This window comes from the organism of the source record quoted next, unplaced genomic scaffold (assembly GCF_019419815.1).
Source record: "Pyrus x bretschneideri cultivar Hongxiangsu unplaced genomic scaffold, Pyrus_bretschneideri_v1 Contig12, whole genome shotgun sequence".
NCBI lineage: Eukaryota > Viridiplantae > Streptophyta > Magnoliopsida > Rosales > Rosaceae > Pyrus > Pyrus x bretschneideri.
The window spans coordinates 6,251,331-6,277,596 of NW_025999413.1; the positions used below are offsets into that span (position 1 = coordinate 6,251,331).

Consider the following 26,266-nt stretch of genomic DNA (forward strand, 5'->3'; position numbering starts at 1 on the left):
TGTCAGCTGTTAATGTAAGTCGGTCATTGAACGTATGGTGCATGTTCTCAACGCGTCACTCATGTATGCATAAATGGTTCCTTCAAAGTCCAAACGCATAAATCTATGTCTTCAACGCGTCAACCATGCACGCACTAAACGAGTTCCTCAATGCACGTATGGACGAGTCACTCTAACACTACTTTTTTTTACACAACGATATTCATCTGAGTTGAATCTATGACTGCTCATTTACAATGGGGCAACCACTAATTATGTATCGAACGCAATACAAATTTAATACGTCATCGTCATCCATGTGAGTTGAATTTGTGACCTTTCACTACAAATGAAAATAAATACTCTTAAATTGTAGTACTGTGGTAAAACCTCTCTAAGGTTATCCGTTGGGATCAAACAAATTTTATAACTTTAGAGAGGTTATTACTTAATAGAAGGTAGTAAAAAAATATAAGTTATGTTATTTCCTAAATAGGATTTCTTAGGTGCCAAGTATTTTATTTTTTACATATTTTGGTAGTCGTAAACTATTATAATTATGTGAAGGAGTGTTTCCTTAACATGGAGCCAAGAAAAACTATAACATATTATAATATGAAACTTATTATAATACATAACTGAAATATCATATATTGGCTTAATAAATATTGCATTTTCTAAACAAGATTTTTTGTGTGCGAAGTATTTTATTTCTTGCGTATTTTTATACTCATTGACAATTATAATTATATGGACGGCGTGTTTCCTCAAGATGAGATTAGTTTAAATTATAAAAGGGCATGTTCAAGAATACATTTTGAAATAACTAAAAGTGTTTTTTGCTAACTAAAAGTTCTTGTTATTATATTTGGTAGAAAAATTTAAAATTGCTTGTAGGTTATGGAATCATTTTTTTAGATTATGTTCTTCTTCAAGAAGCATTCTCAAGTGTTTTATAAAAGCACTTGAATTTTAATAAAAATTTTAACGTATTTTTAATTATATAATAAATTTTTTAACATATTTTTAATTATATAATACAAATTTTAACGTATTTTTAATTATATCACTTCTAGATAAAGTGCTTCAGACATATATAATCTCAAACGAGCCCTTATCTATCAAAAATAATTTGGCCCTTATCTATCAAAAATAATTTGATGTGTGGTATTCACTTTTTGTGATACAAAGAAAATATTTTTAAAAAAATTTGGTGTTTTGTTTTCACTTTTTATGATACGAAGAAAAGATGAAGAATGAAAATGGGTACTGAGAGAAGGTAAAAGAAATAAAGAAAAATGAGGGAAACAAAATTTTGAAAGTGAAAACAAATTAAATTTTTTTTATTTTGTTTCTTTCTGTATACGTTTTCTTATACATTTCTTCCGTCTCTCACCATCTTTCATCACTCTTTTTCATCTCTCATTTTCACCCTATATTTTACCGATATGGCAATCACATAAAACAAAAAGTAAAAACCAAAAACCCAATAGCTATCAAACAGACCATTAAGTAGTAGAGAGATTTATAAGTGGAACTGTAACATCGCTTAATAATATACACTGAAAAATCTTCTATGTGTTCCTAAAACACTTACCATGTGTTGCACGTTTTCACGTTATAAGATGTACAAACGATATTCTTCTTCACTTGTAAGGAAAAGAGGAATGAGTCTTATGTTCGGTACTCGCCAAAGGTGAAGTTAAACCACATTATTATGGTAAGCCAATTGTAAGGCTTATCTCACTTGTCTGTCCTCTTAGTGTAAATACTATCGTTTGTTTAAAAAGAGTAAATAAAAAATAAGTACATATGATATAGCTTAAATGCAATTATAACAATACATGACAAGTATCCATATACGCATAAACAACGCATGACAAGTATCCATATGATATAGCTTCAATGCGACTTTATTGGCATAAACAACTTATTTCTTCATTAATTGGGTGGTTACCACGTAAGTATATCTCCTATGTGTACTGTGAAACAAACTATATGATATGTGACTTTATTGGCATACGAAGACAAATATACACTAAATCATATCATTACTTGTGAGCATGTGACGATAGTGTTTTTGAATCATCAATCACTTGCGCATAAAAGACATATCAAGAGACTGATGAGAATACATTTTGTTAGAAGAAATATGAGTTCAAATGGTAGAATACACCTAAATTAAGTAGCATAGATAGTTAGATACTTTAGATTTTGCGTTCATATCTTCTTTAGACATGGACTATATGATTCATATTGCTATCTTATTCTCTTTTGGGTGTCTTTTCTTTTCTAATTCTTAATGTGCACATGAATTTTCACATGCTGTAAAAAAAAAAAGTAGATTTCTCATGCACAAAAGAATAAGAGAGTGGTGAATCGAGAAAGTATGTCTAACTGGTTTTAGTTTAATAATTTAAACACCTTTACATGTGATCGTTTTCGTGATTGGGCAATAACAAGCAAACATCTTAACACGAAGAGAAGGTGAACAAACTCAAACTCAGACGCTTTCACACCTGTTTTTTGATCGCTGGATGCAGCCTGCAGTGCCAAATATGTAACACCAAACACTCATAGCCATAGGCACTAGAAAATTAGATTAATAGATATTGGCCCAAGTTTTATTTTCCAGTTTAGTATTTTTTTTTTTTTTAATTCTTTAACATGGACCAGTTGAGGCATAAGTGTTGTATATTATTCGCTAAGCATATTTTAAAGAAAGATATGCTAGTTAACACATTCAGACGACTGATACTAACACAAGTCATTATTTAAAAAAATATGCATTGGCTAGTATTTGGACGATTGATATTAACACAACTCATTACTTAAATGACGGACAAGAAACAAGAAACAAGAAAGTTTGGTTTTACACTCTTTTTCTTATTAAGGTAATGAAGCTATGAGACTACAATTCATGTTTTATCTATTATGAATTTGCTATCTTAGGGTTACCTACTTTTTGGTGCTTAATTAAAGTGGGTTCTTTTATGTGGTTGTGAATTGAATATCATTTCGGATATATTCACTCCGAGTTCAGGTCATTCGTTTTGAGTATTAATCAACCTTTTCTTTTTCTTTCATAGAACACCATGCATACACACTCAACAATTAATGTCTCAGTTTAAGCATCTACTCATCCAAATTATCATAAATTACGTCCTAATACAAACAAGAGTTGAGCTTCTTTTCCAAAATATTGGCAATAATCAAACTCGATTTCAGGGGAAATAACAAAGTAAAATGGAAATTAAATTGGACAAGCTGGTATCAATCATCACGTGTAATATGTACAAAAAGAATGGAAAAAAGACAATTTCTGAATAAAAGTGATTTATGCAATCTTTCATTTTTTTTAAGGTATTTTTAGTCATCGAATTGAATAAATTACAAGAGAATTAAAAAACAAAATTAAGTAGAAGAGTGAAACAGGTTAAAAGAAGTGTTGAAAGAAAAAAACAGGTTAAAAGAAGTGTGTAAATCATTTCTCTTTTTGAAATTGTGAGAAGCTAGCTTGAGGCAGGACTAAAGTAGAAGTTGGTGCTGCAACATAATTTAGTTGGCGAATTAAAAAGTTAGCTAGTTAGATATGTAAATTAACACCGAAGTCTTAAAATACGTACATAATACATATGCATACAGAAGCCCTTTATCTTATGTGATCGATAGTAATAATTAGCATGGAAATGTGATGATCAAAGGAGAGTAGATGTGCAATCCATGGAAAAGGGATTGCGGATTGCATTGTCCATACAGAAGTTGGGATAGTGATGGTGTTGATGAAGAGTTGGATCCATCAAAACAAATTGCATGTCTTCTGAAGGTTTCCAATGGCGTTTCCTTTGGTTGATGAACCAATTATTTATCTGTTTAAGTTCCAAACCAGTTGATTCTGCCATTGCTAGCTTCTGAGCCTCCTGCATTTAATAAACAAGGTCCCTTTATAATATATCGCGCTACCACAACAAGAAACCAAATATTCGAGGTATAATGTTTGCTTATGTTGTTAGAATCAATATGAACTAAGACAACAATCAACATGATGTATGTCTACGTTTGATTATGTTGTTAGACTGGATAGGAACTACAACAAAAATCCACACGATTAATGTTCCGGATTTGTACATTTAGAATGTAAGGATCTAAATGAACAAGGATATAGATGAGTATGAAAAATATACCGATGGATAGGGCCACTTGTAATGTCTGCACCACCAGTCAAACAACTGGTGCCGTGCTTCCTTTGGCAATTTTCCATTCTTTTTCTTCTTCATAAACTCCTGCTTCAGAGTGCCCAAATATCCACTGTATTTGTGCAAAAGCTGAACTTTGAGTTCTCTATCTTCAGCTTGAGGATCCATGTCATTGATCGCATTAGCCTCTTCTGGAGATCTACCTAGTCCAACAAAATCGCCACCACTAGTACTAGCTGATCAAGCATGCCACAGGATCAGAGAAGAGGAATGTTATAAGGAATATAATATATAGCCTAGACAGGAATAGTAGTCGAACTCCATGAACCATTAAAGCTTACAAGTATGTCTGGTGGATCGAGAAGAAACTTAATACATAAAACTTTCCAAGCAAGTGAAAATGACCAACAGAGACGAAGTTTGGATGACAGTCTATCATACAGATTACATATATGGAAATGGTGAACGCAGTCAAAGAATACACCATTTAGAAGAGAACATTATATTCTTTATTTAGTTGGATTTTTAACAAATGTTTGCAGTTTACCTGACAAATAATCACTTGACGATGACACTTAATTTTTCTCTATCTCCTTCTTCATATATGGGATTTGAAACACATGTAATATCTTCACCTTGTGCAATTAGTACTTATAGGTACTCAGTGCCTACGCCTATTTAATTAACCGTTCGATTTGATCCTATGGCTTAAACTAAGTGACTGATGAAATCCAACGGTCACATGTGTCCTTACAGAGTGCTTGTATTAACTAGGAAAAAATCGCACCTTTTATAATATCTGTCATTAGTTACAAGTCTCAAGATCTATATATTTAGATGTCCCAAAGTCTAGACAACTACAGCGAGAAGAGAATCAAAGGTCACAGACATATCTACGGAGTCATAGATACACATATATACGAGTAAGTTCTCTAGCTTCAAGAGAAAAGTTTGCCTAACTACAAACTAATCGTATGGATTTTCTTTCAATATTTTTTCAAAAGAAGTTAAGCACAGCAGGAAGCTAGCTAGCTAGGACATCTACTTTTTTATTGTACTGTTGAAAAATCATTAGGACCCTTTACTTTGTTATGTATCTGACGCGATTAAAACAGTTCATCAGGATGCAGCTGAAGATTTAAGGAGTGATTAGAGAAATTAGGAAGATGCATGAGATCATTACCAGACTCCGAAGAGGAATTAGAGTTAAAAGTAAGAGCTTTGAGCTGGGAGTCAATATTGGAGAGGAAAAGCATGGCTTCTTTGAAGGGTTTTGTGAGCTCTTCCTCGTACTTGGTCAGCATCTCACAATATGCCTCCATGAACTGGTCCAGCGCAGGGTCTGGATGATCATCTCCTCCTCCTCCTCCTCTTATGCTACTCCTCTTTGCTGCCTCAGAATTATAAGCACTGCAGACCTGCTCTAACCTAGCCACCACTTCAGGAGGTGCCCCAACCTAAACAATTAATAGATCTCATTAACCTTTTTTAATTAATCAATTTCTCCAAAAACATGGATCACAGATAACAAGGGCATGCAGAGAGAACTCGTAAATCTAAAACCTCGCTAGCTAGCTAGCTACCAACTTATGACAAATAATCATTGATAACAATATTCAAAAGTTGTAAGTGGCAATGCAAATGTTTAATACAGGTATCTGCAGATTAAATATATCCTTTCATGGACCACAAATTTTTATTTATTTATTGTTTTTTAACACAATGATATTCTAACTTATTCTGAATTACGGAGAAAGAGATCTGAATTTAAGGGGTGATTAGAAAATTCTCTTTTGAAAATTGGGTGTCTCGGAGAGAGAGAGAGAGACCTTTTGGCAATTGACATAGGCAGACAAGAGGCGAGGGAAGAGGGGGTGAGCGATAATCTTAGCTTTCACGCCCATCTCCTGATCAGTAGTCTCATGAGGATGGCTTTGTAAGTTATTGTTGATCAAAGGTAGAGAAAGAAACTGCTTACTATAACTGTTACTACTTGTAGTTCTGGTTTCTGAATTCATTAGGGCAGCAGCTAAAGAAGACTCCAGAAACCCTAAATTACTACTATTGCGACTGCTTCCTCCTTCCATATCTCTCGCTCTAGAAACCCTAATTTACATATTCTCTCTGTCTAAGCACTTCTGGGTCTGGAAGTGGAACTGCTAGCTCTTTCTTTTTCAGAAAAGGAATTGCCTCCCGGTTTTTAAGCTAAAACTCCATAGATGACGTCGACAGTCTTTGTGTACAGTGCTTTGTTAGTCAGTCAAAAAATTACAATACGACAGATAGGTATCTATCTATCTGTAAAATTAAAGGTGATACTTGACAGATTAATTCAGACCTCCCTCGGAAATGGCTACTTTTCTTTTTCTTCTTTCTGTACATAAACGGAAAGGGCTCCTCTTCAAATTCCTTTCACCTGGACCAATTGAACAAAAAAATCTTGATCTTTAAAATTTGATCCAATTATTAAAATTATTATAACTTTAATAAGATCCCTATTTTTAATCGTTGGATTAAATTTCAAGGATCCAGATTTTTCACTCAGTTGGCTTAAGTGGAAGGGATCCGAAGAGGATCCCTTTCCTACATAAACAGTAACCTCTTATGTCTCTCCTCTCTCTCTCTACTCTAGGTTGGAAAAAAAAAAAAAAATTCAGAAGGGTGCACGCGGAGTTAACGTGTGCCTCTGATGAGAAGCTCAGAACCTTTTCCTTCCCGATGAAATTAAAAAGCAATTTGTGTGTGTGCAAATTATTTCATCTCCTCGTTTATTGTACAACTCGCACTGCTGCTTCTGCTCCCGCTTGTGCACGTTGGCCTTCTCTTCTGTCCTCGCTCGGAGTTGAGTCACTCCTCAGTGCAGAGAGAGAGAGAAAAGGGTTCTGTCTGTCAAAGTCTGCTGAGAAATTGGTGTTAATGATTATTCTAAATCTTAGTTTTTTTTTTTTTTTTTTTTTTTTTTTTTTTTGTCATGGATTCTAAATCTTAATAGTTGAAATACTAAATTTTTACCATTTCAAAGATAATTTTTTTTTTCTCTCAAAAAAGAGACAATTAGTAGCAAGTTACGATTATCCATTCATTTCTTTCAGGTTTGGTAAGGTTATAAGCAATTTCACCCTGCTCGTGATCATAATCAAACAGACTCACCAGCTTAAAGCATCAAACTTGAAACTTCTCATATTATTTTTGTTTATTAGGGAGTCAAAATCCACATCCTTATCACTGGGTCATTTATGTCATTTACATTTGAATATTATATCGATGATAAATTAATTGATATGTTATTGGTGTTTGATTTTGATCATTCAACATATGAAATTTGATTCATCATCATTCAAGTTAATTTTACACATGGTTGGATGCTTATGTAACAACGCTGAACAGTGAATCTTAATTTTAAGTTGAACATGTTCACAAAAATTTTAAGTTGAACATATTTACAAAATGAAATAATCTCTGTGCAACATTGTTACTTATTTATAGAGAAATTAAGTTTTCATCTCTCTTCTTTTATTTCATTGATTAAAAACTTTATCTCTTTGTAATTTTTTATCAAGGTATTTATGTTTTAATGAATGTCATTATTTTCAATTATGCTATTTACATACCAGCATAATTAAATTTTATTAAACTTTTTTTTTAATATTCATTTAATATTACAAACATTACATTTAGTATATTTATATTAATTGCTAAACTTTAGACCATATATTTCTATTTTTAGTTTGTACCCAAATTTAATTGGCAACTCTTTCTAAAAATTTATACTAATTTTCTTTTTAGTTTTAATTTGTAGCCATATATTAATTTCTTTTTGTGCTGTTTGAAATTTCAGTAGTACTCAATAATTTTTTAATCTTTTATTTGTACTCACAAAATATGGGAGTATAAATCTCATAAATGTCAAACAATTAATGACAAATATAAAGAAATATACATATTAATAGTAATATAAGTGTAGAAATTGAAGGGATTTTGATCAAAATTATAATATTTTAAGAGTTTAGTGAAAGAGTGTTAGTGAATTAGAAACTGAATCCAAAGTTTTTCCTTATTTAATTACTAGTGTACCCTATTTCTGCTATTTTTTTAACAAATGACATTATTTACACTAATAGATAAGGAGTGGACTAAGTACGGTAATAGGTTAGCCATAATAATGTTGTTCAAATTCGTATTTAGCAAGAATCGAATCCAAAACCTCTCACTTACAAATGAAAAAGAATATCACTAAATCATAATTTTAAGTGAATATTTGATAAAGATATTGGTTTTGATGATTGATGGAAAATGATCAAATGTCAACCGTCCATCTGGGTGATTGATAGTCGTCAGTCACATTCCTTCAATCCATCCATCCAACAAATATTCTGTGGTGATTCCAACACTCTCCTCCATTGCCCTATATCTCACATCTCTATATTTAAACCTAAAACTTTTTTCTTCAGTGTTGTCGAAAATGCTATGTTAAACTGATTAGGGATGAAATAGTATTAGAGTAATGTAGGTGACATTAAAATTTTAAATTAAATTTTATAAATCAAATAATGTGAATATTGATAATTAAATTATTCATAATTTACAATTTTAATTTAAAATTTTGATAGGATTTGGGTTGATGAGAAAGTTAATGGGACAGTCCAAACGTCCCTTCCGTCTCTCCCACTCCTAATCCTGCAATCTTCCCTCTGGGACCTTTTTGATTCTTGCATTTCATGGCCACTATAAAGTTGAAAATTACGATATGGCAAACATTGAGATGACAATCTTGCAATTTTGCAAATGAGGTCAAGCTAAACCCCTTTGTTGCTTTAAATCTTATAAATATAAATCTACCGATCTTTCCAGTGTTATCGAGAGATTGGTAATTGGGAAATACTAAGCAGATTTTTTTAAAGTGGGATTTTTCATGAACTTTCTATTATCTTATGTTTTAGGCACAATTTCTATACACACATTATAAAACATTGTGTCAAAAATATGAAGTGACCGAGAGTCTATAAAGAGTATCACTTTAAAAAAGTTTCCTTAGAATTTCTCTTCTTACTTTAGGGCTAGTTTAAGCCCTCTTTTTAAGTTTTAGAAACTAAGGCTCGTTTAGAAGTACAACATTTTTAGTGAAAATATTTTTGAAACCAATTTTTAGTAAAAATACAAGTGAATCATGAAAAGATATTTGACGTGCTTCCTAAAAAAACAATCATGAAAGAATCCCGAAAGCACTTCAAATACTTTTGGAACACAAAAATATTTACTTTAAAAATGCTTTCAATAATTTTTAAAACACTTTCAAACGAACCGTAAACTTACCCTCTACCTGTATATCCTTTTCATGTCCCTCTCTCTCTCTCTCTCTCTCTCTCTCTCTCTTCACAAGACAAAGTATTCTAAAACTTTACCTTACACCTACTTTAGCGTTTGTCCAACTCCTCGCATGCCAGAAATATTCTACTCAGTTATGTCTTTCCATTTTTGAGGGGTACATGTATTAAAATATGGGTTTGCCAGCTACAAGCCCACAACACAACTCGTGAAATGTCAAGATATGATGATTGTATTGCCTTTACTTTTGTTGGCCAATACAATGGCATTTGGTTTTGGCAAACCGTACTATAACATGACAGTACCGCTTCAATATCCGATACTTGAAAAAATCTCTCCGAAACTTAGCACCTCGTTTGCGGAGGTAAATAATTTGTTGGGCAACATGATAACAAAAGAGCGCTAAAACGAAAAGCATCTCGTTTGGACTCAAAATGAAAACTCATATACTCCACCAAATGATCTGATGGTTTCAACAATCTACTTACCATACTGAACTTCGTATGCTTTGCGAAACAGATAGTCTACTGCATCACAAAGCATAAAAGTTGTCGTCCAATGATTTCATAGCTAATTCTCAAATTTCGTCGGTATAACAGAAATTCATCAAAGAAAAATAAATATGAGCTTAGGACAGATGTACTCCGAATCTAGCTTGCGGATTGATGAGCATGTGTTTGCAACCTCCTAGAGTTTTTGGATGATAACGGAATTGGATATACCGGCCTGCTCTATTGTCTGGTCCAGATCCGTGAGCTGTTTGGGAGGGAACCCCATCGTCTGCAGTCGGTAACTTCTTGCCCCATCTGGCCTTGAGGCATCGATAAAAGCATGTATGTCTCTGATTGTATGGTGGTAGTTGAAGCGAGATACCATACGCGTGCCATCTGCTAACCTTAGCTGAACAGAGGTTGACGGCAATGACTGATCCACAACTAAGCCCACCGAAGGCAGTGGAGCACCTCCAAGGGGAGGAGCGGCAGCAGTTGACTCAGTGGTAGCTGCAGCAGAGCTGCTGCCACCTAAAGTTCTTCCAACACCCTGAAAAGCAGCATGCCTCTTCACTGGTTCCTGCAAATAATAAGCTCAAAGGGATCAGAAAGATTGCACCACTTGCATATTAATAACATATACCAGAGTAGGAGAGATTGAAGCACAAACAGGATATTCTTCATCCCGCCTCATAAGATTAACATGAACAGAGGTCCTCTTATTGCCTGGTTCAAGCTCTTTTGGGCACTCAGACTTCTTGATGCTCTGCATTCATAAAAACATAACATCTCCTATCACAACTAAGAAAAGAGATCAAACCAAAGGAAAATACAAAGAAAAAGAAAAATGAAAATCTATAATTGCAACAAAAGGCAAAAGGAGAGCTACTAATCAAAATAACGAGATCAATATACGTGGAAGTAAAGATGTTTTGTTCATCATAAGAATTATGGTCTGTTTCACAGATATGCAAATTCTAGCCTTATCATCATTAAGCCAAACTACTCTTCTAGGCTTCAAATTCTTAGCTTAGCCAAATAGTTAATGACTGTCAATACGTTGTTTTATACATAAAGAAAGTAAGATCACCCATTGTTTTGTACATTGTAGTTTACTATGTGATATTTTAAGAGCCATTAGATGTTTTGAGACAACATGAAAGATAGAGATCAAAAGGTCAAGCATTACTTGACTAAGCCAAGGATCCGATCCCTTGATATAATACTTCAGTTTTGATATCAATGCAGTAGAAAAGAATCCACTAAACCCTATATAGGACAAGCATCATTAGAACTTACTTCCAGGAAGGGTGCATTTTCGGGGTCATCCAGTCTCCGCAAAGGACCATCATCTACAGAAAACCCATTCCTCCAAAAAGTGATAGTGTGAACGATAGTTTCAGGTGGCTGAGGAGCAGCAGTCGGAACGGTCTCCCCTGAAAGCAGTCTAGCTGTTCCACTGAAACTTTTTGAGCTTGAAGAAGGCTGATGGACATCTAAAGGTCCTTGTGAGGCTGCCAGCTGCCTAGCTTGACTGAATATTGAATCCACATCGCTACCTTTGGTAGGGTCTTGGACAAGCATTCCACTGGAACCAACAACCGTACAAATTAAGATACCAACTAATTGCATAATCAAAACATGAAAACAATTGCAAATTTATACATACCGAAAATGTTTTATATCTGCACAAAATTGAATTCCACAGATGGCTCATATGCAAAAGCAAGAATGTTACAAACGGAACTCCATTACGATACTAATCACAACTTTCTTCAGTGTAAACATAATCTACTTGCAACCCATTACGATTTTATTGACAACGAATTCAAATTTTCTTTCTTTTACTAACTTTGGTTTTTCTCAGCAACCAAACACAACGGAAGAATGAATGTCACAAAACGAAAAAAAGAAGCTAAATTGCGCTTTCTACCAGGTGAGTTGATATCTAAAAGTAAGCATTCAGCATTATTGATTAGCTTCCTGGGTTGCAAAAGGGTTAAAGAGTAACAAATTATCCAAATTAGGAAAAAATACCGATGATTGTCCTCCACATTCTCGGGAAACAAACAAGAACTAAGAAAGAAAGTACCTCTTCTCGCCACCAGTGTAGTACTCCTGGGGTTCATCGGAGTCACTATCGGACCCGCCGTTCGCCGGCCGATTCAGATCGGAAAGCGTGCGTATGCCACGCGGACGACTCGCAGACGGCGGCTTGGCATCGCCCTTGCTGTCGGCTCCACTAGAGGCGGCGCGCTTCGATCGGAGCTGGTAGGGCGCACGAGACACGGGCGACGGCGAGCGAGAGCGCGGCGGGGACTCCGAAGGAGAGTAACTGGGGGAGTGCGAGGGTGAGGGAGAGAGAGAGTGGGAGGCGGGGATTGAGCGCGGGGCGGCGTGGGTGGCCTCGTCGGCTGCGGGGACGGCGGCGCTGTTGTCCAAGAAAGTGGAAACGGCGGCGTCGAGGTCCCAGTTGTGGGATTCAAGGAAGAAGAGGGCTTCTTGCTTGGAGGCGGAGGTGATCTCGCAGAAGGAGTTGATGACGGCGTCGTTTTGGGGATTGGATTCTTGAGCTTCGGCTTCCATGGTTGTTGGATTGTTCAGTGTTTCGCTCCAGATCGGATTCTTTGATTGTTTTCCAAGGCTTTCGCGACTGAGTGAGATTAGAGAAAACTCCTAGCTTTTCGTTTGTGCTCTATACTTCTATAATTTATATTTAATATAAAGTAAATTGTAACAATGTCGGTTTAACTTTTCATCAACTTCATCAAAATTTTGTCAAAATAAGTTACGTTAGAATGACCATTATTATAATGGGATCCCTCAACTCATCAAAACGTATAGCTATGGTCTGTTTCATCAACTTTGTCAGAATTTTTTCAAAATGAATTATGTTGGAATGACCATTGCCACAATTGGGTTAAAGTTGAGAGATCATTGCTCTAATTGGGTTAAAACTGCGAGACTATTTCTCCAGTTGGATTAAAGTTGAGGGGTCAATGGTACTGAATTTTTAGTTGAAGGATCATAGCTGCACGTTTTAATAAGTTAAGGGACCAATGATAATGAATTTTTTGTTAAAGCACCATTATCCTAATTGAGTTAAAATTAAAGAATTATTGCTGTAATTTACTCTTATAAGTCGGTTTGTGATCTCAATTGTGATTAGACGGCATGCCGTTTCTGGGCATTCAACTTAATCAAATTTCATAATTCACTCGAGAAAATAAAAAACAAATTTAAATATTTCATGTCTTTTAAATATTTTGTTTCCGTATAGTTTTTTATGATTCGTTAAATTGCACATTTTAAACTCTAACATGTGATCTACACGTATTATACACTTACGTAATTTTCACGTTTAACACACATTATTTAGACATATTTTGTAATAATTTACAAAAAAATTACATACTTCTACCATTTATGTATCTTTTTAACAAAGTTATCAAATAATATACGCAAAAATAATCTTATATTTCATTTGAAAAAAAAAAAATCATATAATTAAATGGGGTCTGGCTTCATACACTTGCCAGAAAGAACACATGAACGGAGATATATCTATATTCTTATTGGAATATATTTTTCGCATGGATTAACACAACTACCTAAGAACTGAGCTTTGACAAGCTTCGAGCACTTTGTAAAAATTTCATTCAACTTGTATTTTGCATGTCACTCGGCCATTCACCTGCAAACATAAAACTCCAAAATTAAGGAACTTTTAGACGCAATTTTATAACGAAGAATACACAAATCATGACGAAGAAAGAAAATAATGTTGATGAGCATTTAAGTTACGGTTTTTAAGCATCGTGGGGTTAGACGTACATAGTTGTTACTACAACGAAGAAGAAACTAGTAGTCTGTAGAGTTAAGGTTAGGAAATGAATGTGCAGTTGAGCAAAGCTGCAAACTGCATGCAGTAAGAGTCTAAGAGATGGATGATCAAACGAAAAAACTTAATTACATTTCTAATTGACTTCTCCGCGGCCGCCAGTCTCTGACTGTTTTAATTTCTAAAACAGTTATGTACAAGAATCTGAAGAAACAGTGATCTGAGCTACATGCTTGAACAAAACTTGCGACGGCAAGTGCGTGACTGGAAGTGCTGTTAAATTTTTAAGATTCCCAAGTTCCTTCCTCCTAACAAGATACTATCATCACAAACATAAAACATAAAGCTTCTTAACCATATGTGAAGTAATTAGTGAAATGAATTAGTAAAAAAGTTTTGTCACTAATTAGATGTACGTGATTGACCAATCAAAAGCAATCATTCTCTTCAAATGACAAGGAATAACGGTCATCCTATTACAAACCACTATTTACAGCTTTCACAACTAAACGTCTTTAGTCATCATCGATTCACCATTAACATGGAACATAACTTACAGGAGTTCATGTAGGAAGGCGAGGAACCACAACAGGTCCGCCCCGAACTTTTTCAACAGCAGAAGTTACCCTCAATGGCCGACCCAACAATGCCTGCAAGCAGAACTACATCAATCAGAAAATCTTTTCCTAAAAAACAAACTTTGATCCGTGTCAACTATAGTTTTTGCATCACCTTTCCCTCCATGGCATCTTTTGCAACCTGGGCTTCATCTTCCTTGGAGAAATTAACAAATCCGAACCCCCTCGACCTGCCGGAATCTCTGTCATACACTATCTTCACTACATTACAGAATATGAACAAAGATTAATTCTTTTTTCAGGAAAACCATACGTAACATCCAAATCATTGTGAAATAAACTGCTAGCGATCATTGGGGCATTTCATCGAACATGTAGACGACTAAGGAATAGTACGCAAAATTTCGAACTGGGAAACCAAGAGTTTACCTTCGGTGACCTCCCCGAAGGATGAGAAAGCGTCTTTTAAGGACTTCTCATCCACCGACCATGACAATCCTGCAAAACCCAGAAGCCAAATCACCGTATAAACGATCAAAACACGAAAACTACATAACTTTGAAGGTGTATTGTATGTATGGGAAGGAGTAGAGAGAGAAACCTCCAACGAAAAGCTTGTTGTTTTGGGGAGGAGAGGAGGAGGAAGACGGTGGCGAGCAAAAGAACCGCGGACTTAAAGTTGGGTTTCGGAGTGTGGTGGTTGTCGATGCTGTCCGAGCAAGGAGCGTCCACAAAGTGTTGTTCCTCATTGATTACGTGATTAGCCGATGACTTGTTCCCTTCTTTTTGCGCGCCTTTGAATTTTGAGCTTCTGGTGGTTTGGCAGGATTTGAACCCACGCATTTGGGTTTGGGTTGGGGTTTGTCGGCTGGCTGAATTTTGAGGTCCATGCCACGTGGCATAGAATTTCTATGGGTTTAGGGCTTTTTTATTGAAATGCCCAGCTAATATCGAATTTTATTTTGTCATCCGAAACTCAAATAAAATTATTTCACTTTATTTTGTCCTTTGAAATTCAAAAAGCATCACTTCTTGAAACTCACATTGTGCATGTTTGTGCCTACACCATTGCGATCTCTGCCCTGGCTTGGGGAGTTCTCGAGTCAACTCCCACAAAACGAAAGACAAATATATTTAATTTCAATATTAGCTATGGCTCACTATAACTTGTTATGAATAAATTAATGACCCGTTTCAAACGTATCAATTAGAAGATAAATGTCGTTTGGCCACTTGAGCTACAAGCTCTTGGACTAAAAAAAAGCAAACCTATTCTGCATTTCCAAATGTACATGACCTAAATTTTTATTTAGATGTGAAACTGAAGATTGAAATTGATACGTTGTTTCCTACTTCAGTTCTTCCCTATGCTTGTGCTCCAAGTTCCAGCAGAAGAGTGTTGTTGATCGTATTTGCTGCAGACCCAACAAATTGAATCGGACCTGATCGAAAGCGAAAACTTCAGCAACTCAAAAACCTGACTTCCATACTCCGTAACAAAAAATTTACGACGATTTAAGTGTTATAACTAACCCGGATTAACGTAGCGATTCTTAAGAGCCCACTCGTCCCGGAATGATGCAAATTTTTTGAATGGTGCACCTGATATTCCACCAGCAAAGAAACATAGAAAGTGTCAAGAAGTGCAGCGTTGTTTGCAGGTGGATAATTAAAGGCTTAGACAAGTGTTTTACCTTCAAGTTCCACCATTGCTTTCTTAATCACAGGTTTGAACTTTCCTGCAAAATTCATGCTCTCAGAATTAATATATGCATGATTGGATTCGTTATAAGAGCAATCAAGTAATGTGGGATTACGAGCGATTTAGCTTGAATGAAGTTTTATGATCTTAAGCCGCGTGTTTTCTGTACCATGTCTCCGCTCCACATCCATTAAAGAAGTCAATGCCGTGCCACCAACCGTCCATTGCTCAACCGGTGCAGCCAGATTTCCCACCTGCATGCATAGTTTAAATTAGCAAAACCTTTACGACTTTAAGCATTTTGCGTAACGAAATAAACAAATTTGGTGAACTCAGAAAAATGAATGAACTATAACTTACGGAGGATATCAATCCTGTCTTTCCTGAATGAAGGAGGGCACCGGCGCCATAACCTAATGCATAGCAGTAGTTTGCATCAAAGTTTGTAGGAAGACCACATCTGCCCTCATAACTGCACGGTAAAAATCAAGTATCTGATACGATGAACAAAACATACAGCAATATGAATCATATGATCGAATGAACCAGATGAACAAATATGCTGGTACCCGAAGAAGTGTGTCTTTCCAGCAAAGTGACGCATATATGTACCCTCCTGCTTCCGTTTGTGCAGTTCAGTTTCTACCATTTGAAGAAGCATCTTTTCGGTCTCTATTTTTGCTACCTAAATGCTTAACATCATGTTAAGATTCAACAAATGCAATATTCGGACAAAGTCCAACGGATAAAGGACAAAGATATGACAATCAAAAGAATTTACCTGCACATTCCCGTGTGGATCTCTTTCGAGCAGTAGTTGCTCCTGAATTGTTTGCGGCAAAAACTCAAAAAGCTCAAGGGATTGGCTCTGGAGTTTCTGTTTCCACACCCCTGCTTCATCAACAATATCATGAGCTAAGATTTCGTTAAGCTCCGAAATTAGTTGCTGCACCTGCAAGTTTTATGGTAAAGCCAAACAAAACTTTGAGAATTTTCCAGCTGTCGAATGGAATCGAGCGAATTATATCCTCTTGAGTCTTTCAAAATGATACCTCTGGAATGAAATCAATCAGGCCTTCTGGTATAAGTATGACACCATAATTAAACCCAAGTTCCGAACGTTTGCAGATTATATCTGTTATATAGTCTGTTACACTCTTGAGTGTCTGCTTCTTGGCAGCAACCTACCGCAAAACGAAACATTGTCAAGTCAAAAAAGTTTACATAGAAACTGAAGGTATCATTTCCAATTAACATTGGAGCTCAAACTTGGAGATAGAAGGATATATGAAAATACCTCTTCCCCAATAATCGTGATGTTTGGACGAGTCTGCAGTGCACACTCCAAGGTTATATGAGAAGCTGCACGCCCCATAAGCCTTACAACTGCATAAATAGAAAATTAGGGAGGACAATCAAGAATAAACATTTACGGTCACAGTTCTTATACATGTTCCTGAAAGTCATCCTTAACTAAATGTGTATCTTGCAAAACCGTGGCAAGTTTTTAAAACTTGCTTGATGCCATCGGACAACATATAAAGCACGACACAATCTGATAACTGATTCTTTCTCCTACAACCAGAGCACTTACAGTGGTAGTACTTCCCAGTTGAACGGGCATCCATCATCACGTTACCAATCATTTCTGAATATAGCTGCACGTTTATCACAGTGAAGAACATAACAAGTACACCAAACGTAGATTAAAGAATGTACAGTTCTGTTTGTATGATAAGGTAAAAATTTGATTGCTTGTGTCACAATGTATAACAATGGCTTAAGAATTACCTTGCATGCAGTGTCGAATCCAAAACTTATGGGCACCTCTTTGCTTTTCAGATCACCATCAATGGTTTTGGGACATCCAATTACCTGTGTCTTCATATTTTTACCCCTAAAAAGCATAAGAGTCTTGAGAGATCTCAAAGATTACAGAAGCATAAATACTAAAGCTTGCTGTACAAAGTCGCAGATATAGCAGAACATTAACTTGGAGAGACATGTCGTACCTGAAGTGTTCAGCTAGAAGGCAAGCATTGGTATTTGAGTCATCCCCGCCAATGACTACAAGCCCGTCTAAATCAAACTTCTTTACTGTTTCTTCTGCAAGCTTAAACTGAAAGCATACACACTTCAGTTACCATATATCTAAAATTTGATCTGAGAGACGAAAATTTGTACAGAGATGAATTTGATAAACATGTCAACAATTTTACAGGAGCAATAAGTAACCTGTTCGGGAGTTTCAATCTTGTCTCTGCCGCTTGCAATCATGTCAAAGCCACCCTGTCAAAAGAGTGTGTGAGAAAGCACGCTGCAAATTTGATTAAAAAGCGAACTAGATCAAAGTCTCTTATAATGAACAAATTATGTGAGAGCAATCTACATGGAAAAAAAATTCTTGCAACACAAGAAAGAAGAAAGTGCTGAACATTGGTTGATAGATGATAATATTTTGAAACGAAAGATAACCTGATTTCTGTAAGGATAGATGAATTCCGCGGACAATTGAACATATTTACACTTCATGATCCCTGCCGGACCACCCTTAAATCCATACATTATGCTTCCACTAGTGTGCTTCTGCAAGTAATCTACCAAGAAAAAAGAAATAACGAAAAATTAAAAAAACTCTCTGAAGTGCTAAAGTTTCATCTGAAAATATCTGTTGTGAGCCAACTCAAGGCAAGAGCCTCACCAAATATCCCACAAATAACATTGTGTCCACCGGGAGCCTGTCCTCCTGAGAGAACCACTCCAATCTTCAAACTCGTATCCTTCGAAAGCACCGAAGAACCGCCTGGCCGTAGCATTGCTGAAGGCTGCCCAAATAGGTTAGGAAACAACTTGGCTATTTCCTCTGCACAAATACATTGAACAAAATTACATCACAAACGAAATGGAAACCCACCTCTCTTTATTTATTCTCTTTGATATATTAATCTTCATTTGAAGATCTCTCCTACCAAAAATCATTCGAATTAGAAATTGTTTTATCATTCAAATGTATTAAATATATGGATGGTTATCATAAATATATTACTTGGTAATACACCATCGATTTTTCTATAAATTTGAGTGACCAAATGATCATGAATATATTACTTGATAGTACACCATCAATTTTTTCTATAAATTTGAATGACTCAATGATCTCTGATTGAAATGATTTTTCGGAAAGATGATCTTCAAATCAAGATTAAGAAATTAAACGATTCCGATAATTGATTTTATTTATATGTTATTCAAAAGTATTATCCTAATATAAATATCCATTTATTGAAAAAGTTCAAAACTTTACATTCGTTTGGTTTTGGTAGAAAGACTGCAGTAATCAACGAGGACACTTTCATAACTACAGTAAATTGTGTGTAATTGATTAAAGAAGAAAGAGAGACCTGGGTTTCCGGCGGCGGAGCTTTTGGGGCCATCGACGACGCTGAAGGAGCTCTTCAGAACAGAAGGGAGAGGAAGCGGAACGTCGAGACGACTGGCCTGGACCTCGCTGTATGAAGAGACGAAGCGACCAGGCACTGCCTTGCCATTCATGGAGTACATCGTTGCCTTCAAACTACACTGCGAATGTGACAGTGGAGAGAGAGAGAGAGAGATAGAAGCGGTGAGTTTGTTATGGATAATGGTATCACGTACCTTGCGTTGGTAGTAGGCAGTCAATATTAGAGACCGTGATATTGGTAACTTTTTATACTATATCGAGAATATTCGAATTTGAGATTTCTCCTAACACTCTCGAACTAAAATACTATTAGTACGACGAATAGTTAGCGTATAACCCAAATATACATAGAGTTGCAAATTACTTTGACATATATGTGAGTCCTAAGATATTGCACGTTTCAATTACCATAGCTTGTTTGTTTTTGTTTAACGGTATTTGTCTTCGCACTAAAAGTTTTACATTCAATTCATATAAACAACGATAATAATATATTTGTGATCAGCTTGAAACTCAGCTAGCAAAATTGCAGTGACTTATTGTGCCACCCTTTTTCGGGATGCTTTTGGAAGGGATGCAACAATGTGTTCCAGACCACAGAAGCGCTTTTGACTGGTTTGGTTAAAAAAATAATAATAATAATAATATATATTACTTCATAAAAACGGTTTTATAGAGAAGCACCTGTCAGATACTGCTACAATAAGCACTGCCAAAATGGCAAGTGATTTTTTATAATGCACTTAGATCTTTAATCAAAACTTCAATGTATTCATAATAAACACTTTTAACAAAAGCATTCACGAGTGATTCTTATAAAAGTAATTCCAAACAAGTCACGAAGTAAGTTGGGCTATAAGAAAATAAAGAAAGAGGAAAAGGTCAGTATGTTGGGCTTGGTACGTAGAAGTTAGAGCCAAACCAAAAGGCCCAAAGTTCCAGCCAGGCCTATATAGCAAAAGGAGCTAAAATCTACTTCACCCGCTCACCCCTACACGAACAAGGCAGTCCCTTTTCGCCGCCGCCGTCGTCACTGGTTGCAACTCCGACGACAAACGTACATCATCTCTCTCACTATCTCTCCCTCTCTCTTCTATATAATCTGTCTTTCTTCCTCATTTTTCAGTTTGTTAATCTGCTACTTTTTCCTTTTCTGCGTTCTCGTTTTTTACTTTCTGTAGTTCATGAATTGCCCGGTAAATGTTGAATCTAACAGTGAAAAAACCCTGATTTTTGGGTGAAATGAAGGTAAAAGTTTTAGTCTTGAGAAGATTGAGCTTAATTACCAAACGGCTTAGTTTCCTTCCAGCTTTAGAGATAATACAACATCTTAATTTTGTTGAATTTGTTGAATTTGAGGAGTAAGTGAATGGAGATTTGGGATAAATTTAGTAACTTTTGGGTAACAATCCAAGTTCATGGAATTTCGGCTTAGTGAACAATTTTTCATTTTTTCTTTGTGATTGATCGTTACATGTTGTTCCCGTGGTAGTTTTGGTTGAACCGTGTAGTTGGTAGTGGTGAAATGAAGAGATATTAGTGTTCAAGGCCACTGAGCTTGGTTTACGGGTGCGTAATTGTTCTGATTTTTTTACCATGATTTATTGGTTAAGAGTGAAAACGATTGTAATGTAAACAAGGCGAATGATTGGCGCTAGCCCCTTTTTAATGTTTCGGTGTTCATCTTTGCAATTCTGTTTTGGTAGTGATTAAGATCCTTTAAGCAAAACTAAACCCTGAAATCTTCGAGATATGAATAGAACATTCGCGCTGCTTTTTCATAGGCTTCCTTCTGTATTCCCGAGTTGTTATGCTTATCTTCTTTTTGGAGTTTTTCTTCATTCTGATGCAGTGATGTATTACTAGTCTTCACATATATCGAAGTTATGGCTTTGGCACCACTTTGGGATTGTGCAGGTTGGAGAAGAAAATGAATGCTTTCAAGGCTTATAAAGCCAGTGTCCCAATTGCATGGAGCCCTAATCTGTATATAACTTTGGTGAGGGGAATCCCGGGAACCAGGAGACTTCATAGGCGTACTTTAGAGGCATTACGTCTCGGAAAGTGCAACCGAACTGTCATGAGATGGAACACTCCTACAGTCAGGGGAATGCTCCAACAGGTTTGATATAAGCTCTCGGTGGATGCATTCATAGATTAAGGCATCTTTCCTTCCGTAGTTGATAATGTTAGCATGTTATTTCGACGCAGGTTAAGAGATTGGTCGTAATTGAGACAGAAGAGATGTATAAAGCCCGCAAACAAAACTTGGAAAGCCACCGAGATCTACGCCCCCCTTTGGTCATAAATCACCAACCTGCTTCTGCAAGTGGTTCTTCTTAATGGCCTATGTAATTGTTTAGAGGTCAGCTCTCAGCTTCTTAGATACGTGCCTCTTGATCGAGGAGACTAATATTCCTGTATTTTTTTTATAAGCAGCCAATTCTGGATCCAGTTGTTTATCAATTGCATGTTTGGTTTTGTGTCTCAAAATCTGCAGTGGTTCTGAACTAGTTCATTAATGCTGAAACAAATAATCTTGCAACTAGATGGCTTCTATTTGGATATGCAGTATGTTGGATAGTTTGATTTGACGAATGCCTGATCTCTTGACGTGTCATGGATATGTTGTTATGCTGTAAATTTTGTTTTTCGGATGAATAAAAATCTATCATTGCATTACATTCCAGATCACACTGCATTTACATTGAGTCTGAGAGAGACAGCAGACAAAAGAAGGATTTAAATATCCAAGAAATGATTGATAAGCATACAATATTACACAAGATCCTTTTGGAAGCATATATGCTAGGGTTCTAAGGTCCTTCCTTTGCCTCAATTCTGATTATCTCTGCCATCTCTTCAACTGTTTTGATGCTCGAGCTCTTGAACTCCTTTTCGCCACTATCATCAGGGCTGTTGTGTTGATGGCCTTTGTATTGGTGTCTCATTGCAAAGGCAAGAAAAACTAAAAAATTTGTAGCTCCTAGCACCGCGAGGACCCAGTAGAAGTTATCTACCCTTCCCTTATTCAAGTTACTCCTCAGCCAGCTCTTCCTAGTCACTTTGTCCACTACCGTCACCAAAAGACTGCTAACGTAGAATCCCATTGAGATGGTGCTTAAGAAAAGCCCCGTGCTCATGGACTTCATCCTGTCCGGAGCCTCTCTAATGAAAAACTCAAGTTGTCCGACGTAGACAAAAGCTTCCCCTGCACCCACGAGGAAGTATTGTGGGATAAGCCAGAAAGCTCTTAGTTTGGTATTTTGGTGAACTGCAATGTTCCTTCTTTCTTTCTCTACTATTGCGGAAGCTACCATAGCCGCCATTGATAAAATGAGTCCAACTCCAATCCTCTGAAGGCTTGTTATTCCTTGGGCATTGTTGGTGAGTTTCCGAGCAAGGGGGACAAATAGTTTCTCGTTTAAGGAAGTAAAGATGAGGATGGTGATGAATAGAAACACCGAGAAAGAACCCGCTGGGATTTCAAAGGAGCCTACTTTTCGGTTCATGAAAGTGGCTTGTTCAATGGTGAACGTAGTCATCTGAGAGTAGACCGTCCAGAAGAGGATACATGTCGACCAGATCGGCATGAGCTTGAAAACCAGTTTCACCTCTTCAACTTGGGTCACTGTGGATACTATCCATGAGTTGCTTCTGTTTCCTTCATGAGCAGCATATTCATCTAGGATTGCAGCTTTGTCCAGACACCTAACCATTCACATGCGTAGATAAACAAAACCTAGTCAATGCCAGTGAAGAAACTTGATGTTTTAAAGTTAGATGGCCAAGTTCTGATTTTGCACGTATGCGGATATTGGATTCGGATATTTTAGGTTCCTCACGCCCATTTTCTCATTTTGCACGCACATATTTAAAAATGTGATTTTCTATTTATTCAATCCAAAGGCCAAAAATAGGTAGTGTGCAGGAGAGAAAATGACGTACGAAAATCACTTCCTGATATATACATGTAATAATGGTTTATATGTAAACTTACTTGAGCCTCTCTGTGTGGGGGATCTTGGCTTCTTTGCATCCATTCAAAAGGCTTGGATGAGAAGGATGAGGATAAGCCCTCTTCTTCCAAGCCAAAAATATCACTCTCCATATGACAGTTAAAGGGCTGCCTCGAGGCTTGCTGAACCGATAAAACGTCGTTCCTGCGAGCAATATGATGATCGCTATGATCATCGCCCCAGCCGCTATTCCATAACCTAACCCTCTGCTAACATTGACTTGCACATACACCAGCACAACGACAGCAAACAGGGACCCAATGCTGATGCCGAAGTAGAACCTGTTGAAGAAAAAGATCATGGCCTTCTCTTCCTTGGGGTCCGCAGCGTCGAATTGATCGGACCCAAAACCAGAGACGTTGGATTTTATGCCACCACCACCCAGTGCTGTAGTGTACAAAGCAGCATAGAGTAGGGCTAACTGGGTTCCGTTGGCCTCAATGCATTGATGGTGTTGCTGTCTGTAGTCATCACATGGAGGTGGTCTCATGCTATGAATCGATGTCGCCAATGTCAACAATATTATCCCCTAAGATGCAAGAACAAGAACAATTCAGTTTTTAAACTACAGATTTGGACTTGAAATTTTTCAAAAGTAGCAAATTTTGGATATGTAAAAGGCTTTTAGCCTAGTGTTCTAAAGTTCTCGAATCTAAGCAATCGAGGGCTTGAGCATATCGAAGGGGGTTCGAGCACTGCTGGAGCGGTCTTGGGAGAGCTCAAGAACTGCTTGAGGGGGTTTCGATTGATTCTTATTTATATAGATCTTAAAAATCATTATGCGCTTCCTAAAAGGTGAATATTTCTTGGCAGAATAACTTTTGCGGAGTGCCAAACGAAAAGTCAGCTAGAAGTCTTTAATGTGTATGTAAAAAGGTTAATATTGCAAATTGTCCTTGGCTCAAAACTTACCACAGCCGTTATGGTTGCAGAAAGTGCAACTGTGAGGTACCTTCCAAGCTTAGCATCTGCTAGGAACCCACCAAGCAGGCCAAGGAGGTTCAAAGTGCCCATGAAATTGGTCACTATGTTTGCAGATTTTGCAGAAGATATATGCAAAGTTCCAACCAAGTATGTTACCAAATTCATAGAAATTCCCATCACACATATCCTCTCAGCTAGTTCAATTCCTGCAACAGTCATCATGAAGAAAAAAAAGCACCTTAAGATAATGCATATAATGGCTAGACGCGATCCGTCCATAACTCAAACGTAGATATTATAAAGAGAGAATTTAAGTCAAGAAGTTTGAATAAAGCACCCAAAATAAGCCCTGCAGCAAGCCATCCGCCAGTTTTAGATTTGTCCGCCGGATTTCCTCTAAAATCCACCAAATCTCCATCTTCCTCACCTCTCCTTGAGATCAAAACCTGTTGAAGTAAAGGGAAAAAATGTAAAAAGAAAGAAAAAAACTCATTGAAAAATTTCAAGTTTTTAGCATAATATTGAAGTTGTATGAGTAAGTAGCTACCATTTTTTAGAGAGAGAGAGAGAGAGAGAGAGATAGTGCTTTTTCTTGTTTAGAATTTGCAGTAGTCGCATGAGATTCCCTGAATGATTGGAGGTTATAAAGAGAAGTGGGAGGGATGGGGAATACTGGCTTTGTCACGGTCTCACAATTTCTGGTGCATGGTGAAGAGCAGGTAAGGAGCTCCACATGGTTAAAGGCATGTGACCACTTTCGATTACGTAAATATGTTTTTTGTGGTTGCAACCAACAATGGAAAGTGACAATTCACATTTTTTTGAGACTTGAGAAGGGAAAAAGGCTGCCGCTCTATATCACTTAGATGCCATGGATAAGATCTTATGCGGAATCAAATAAAATGGTCCACCGCCCTTTCACAAATTTCTATCTTTCGAATACATGTAAATCTCTTATAAATTACACGTATCAAGTACATTTATATGACTTTACGTCAATAAAAAAATTTTAAGTTGGAACATACGTATGAGTTTACAATTTGTATTTCTTTTACTACCAGATTGTCTTTTTGCAGTTTTTTTTTTTTTCCTCAAATGGAGAAAGATTAGGCAAGATTAGCTCTTCAGCAATAGTTGCGTGCAAGGCACCTACCTTCTCCGAAAGGGCGAGGACCATTACTTATTCATAAATGAGTATTGTTAGTATTAACAAACCCTAATTAAATAGTTCTTTTCACTATTTGGTGCCCATTATTGCGTGCTTGATTTGAATCCTTTGCAACTGTTATAATCCTCAAGATTCACGAGTCATAATGTTGGATTCAATAAAACAAAAGCACCTATATGATAAGTTTAACTTTTCAATAATCATAATTAGCCAAAAAATAATGAACTACTTTTGCTGGACCGACCACAATCGTGTACAGGTGGAATATCCTTTTGAGTATTGATCAGGGCAATGTTGCTCTCAGTGCAGTGTGATACTGTTTAATTGTCATTGAAGAGACCCTAGGTGTCCATTCTCGGGGTTCTCTTTCTATGGTGTAGAGACCTCTTTCGAGGTACCATCAAGTTTTTACATTAATGATGCAATCAATCGTTTACGTGTGCATGAGTTAATTTATACTGTTATAAACTTAACCTAAACACGTTTTCATGACTGATTATATCGCGCCTCTTAGTTAGTTGAAAGATAATATCAATGCGCACAACATAATATCTGAGCATGTTATAAGAAAATTGAGCATAAT

At 36.5% G+C, this 26,266-nt stretch overlaps 5 protein-coding genes and 1 long non-coding RNA gene across 8 annotated transcripts; 1 reads left to right on the forward strand and 5 right to left on the reverse strand.

The window, feature by feature from the left end:
• Window positions 1-3,549: 3,549 nt before the first annotated feature.
• Window positions 3,550-6,361, reverse strand: LOC103954966 (homeobox protein knotted-1-like LET6). Its single transcript, XM_009366820.3, has 4 exons — window positions 6,005-6,361; window positions 5,359-5,632; window positions 4,164-4,411; window positions 3,550-3,899 (listed from the first exon to the last, which is right to left on the reverse strand). Exons 1-4 carry the CDS (start codon window positions 6,260-6,262, stop codon window positions 3,678-3,680), a joined length of 1,002 nt encoding a protein of 333 aa, XP_009365095.1. The 5' UTR covers window positions 6,263-6,361; the 3' UTR covers window positions 3,550-3,677.
• Window positions 6,362-9,903: 3,542 nt separating this feature from the next.
• LOC103954967 (plant UBX domain-containing protein 4) lies at window positions 9,904-12,589 on the reverse strand. Its single transcript, XM_009366821.3, has 4 exons — window positions 12,084-12,589; window positions 11,291-11,579; window positions 10,662-10,757; window positions 9,904-10,571 (listed from the first exon to the last, which is right to left on the reverse strand). Exons 1-4 carry the CDS (start codon window positions 12,575-12,577, stop codon window positions 10,188-10,190), a joined length of 1,263 nt encoding a protein of 420 aa, XP_009365096.2. The 5' UTR covers window positions 12,578-12,589; the 3' UTR covers window positions 9,904-10,187.
• Window positions 12,590-13,449: 860 nt separating this feature from the next.
• Window positions 13,450-15,243, reverse strand: LOC103954968 (glycine-rich RNA-binding protein 4, mitochondrial). Of its 2 annotated transcripts, none has more exons than XM_009366822.3 (5): window positions 15,012-15,243; window positions 14,840-14,908; window positions 14,565-14,671; window positions 14,390-14,482; window positions 13,450-13,685 (listed from the first exon to the last, which is right to left on the reverse strand). In XM_009366822.3, exons 1-4 carry the CDS (start codon window positions 15,157-15,159, stop codon window positions 14,396-14,398), a joined length of 411 nt encoding a protein of 136 aa, XP_009365097.2. In that variant the 5' UTR covers window positions 15,160-15,243; the 3' UTR covers window positions 13,450-13,685; window positions 14,390-14,395. The 2 variants fall into 2 exon arrangements, with proteins under 2 accessions (XP_009365097.2, XP_048434139.1); XM_048578182.1 differs by lacking the exon at window positions 13,450-13,685 and adding an exon at window positions 13,713-14,151.
• Window positions 15,244-15,567: 324 nt separating this feature from the next.
• Window positions 15,568-19,787, reverse strand: LOC103954969 (pyrophosphate--fructose 6-phosphate 1-phosphotransferase subunit beta). 2 transcript variants are annotated; one of them, XM_048578180.1, is made up of 16 exons: window positions 19,514-19,787; window positions 18,814-18,975; window positions 18,588-18,709; window positions 18,348-18,401; window positions 18,125-18,231; window positions 17,904-18,009; window positions 17,707-17,770; window positions 17,410-17,498; window positions 17,165-17,296; window positions 16,894-17,064; window positions 16,682-16,797; window positions 16,473-16,584; window positions 16,282-16,366; window positions 16,105-16,149; window positions 15,944-16,012; window positions 15,568-15,852 (listed from the first exon to the last, which is right to left on the reverse strand). In XM_048578180.1, exons 1-16 carry the CDS (start codon window positions 19,671-19,673, stop codon window positions 15,776-15,778), a joined length of 1,671 nt encoding a protein of 556 aa, XP_048434137.1. In that variant the 5' UTR covers window positions 19,674-19,787; the 3' UTR covers window positions 15,568-15,775. The 2 variants fall into 2 exon arrangements, 1 of the variants encoding a protein (XP_048434137.1); XR_007255982.1 differs by lacking the exon at window positions 15,568-15,852 and having other exon boundaries at window positions 16,228-16,366.
• A 698-nt stretch (window positions 19,788-20,485) lies between these two features.
• On the forward strand, window positions 20,486-22,120 carry LOC125474431. Its single transcript, XR_007255983.1, has 3 exons — window positions 20,486-20,629; window positions 21,490-21,694; window positions 21,784-22,120. It is a non-coding gene; the product is annotated as an uncharacterized LOC125474431 (long non-coding RNA).
• Window positions 22,121-22,229: 109 nt separating this feature from the next.
• LOC125474430 (protein NRT1/ PTR FAMILY 6.4-like) lies at window positions 22,230-25,228 on the reverse strand. Its single transcript, XM_048578183.1, has 5 exons — window positions 25,063-25,228; window positions 24,853-24,961; window positions 24,504-24,721; window positions 23,573-24,120; window positions 22,230-23,283 (listed from the first exon to the last, which is right to left on the reverse strand). Exons 1-5 carry the CDS (start codon window positions 25,063-25,065, stop codon window positions 22,389-22,391), a joined length of 1,773 nt encoding a protein of 590 aa, XP_048434140.1. The 5' UTR covers window positions 25,066-25,228; the 3' UTR covers window positions 22,230-22,388.
• Window positions 25,229-26,266: the final 1,038 nt, after the last annotated feature.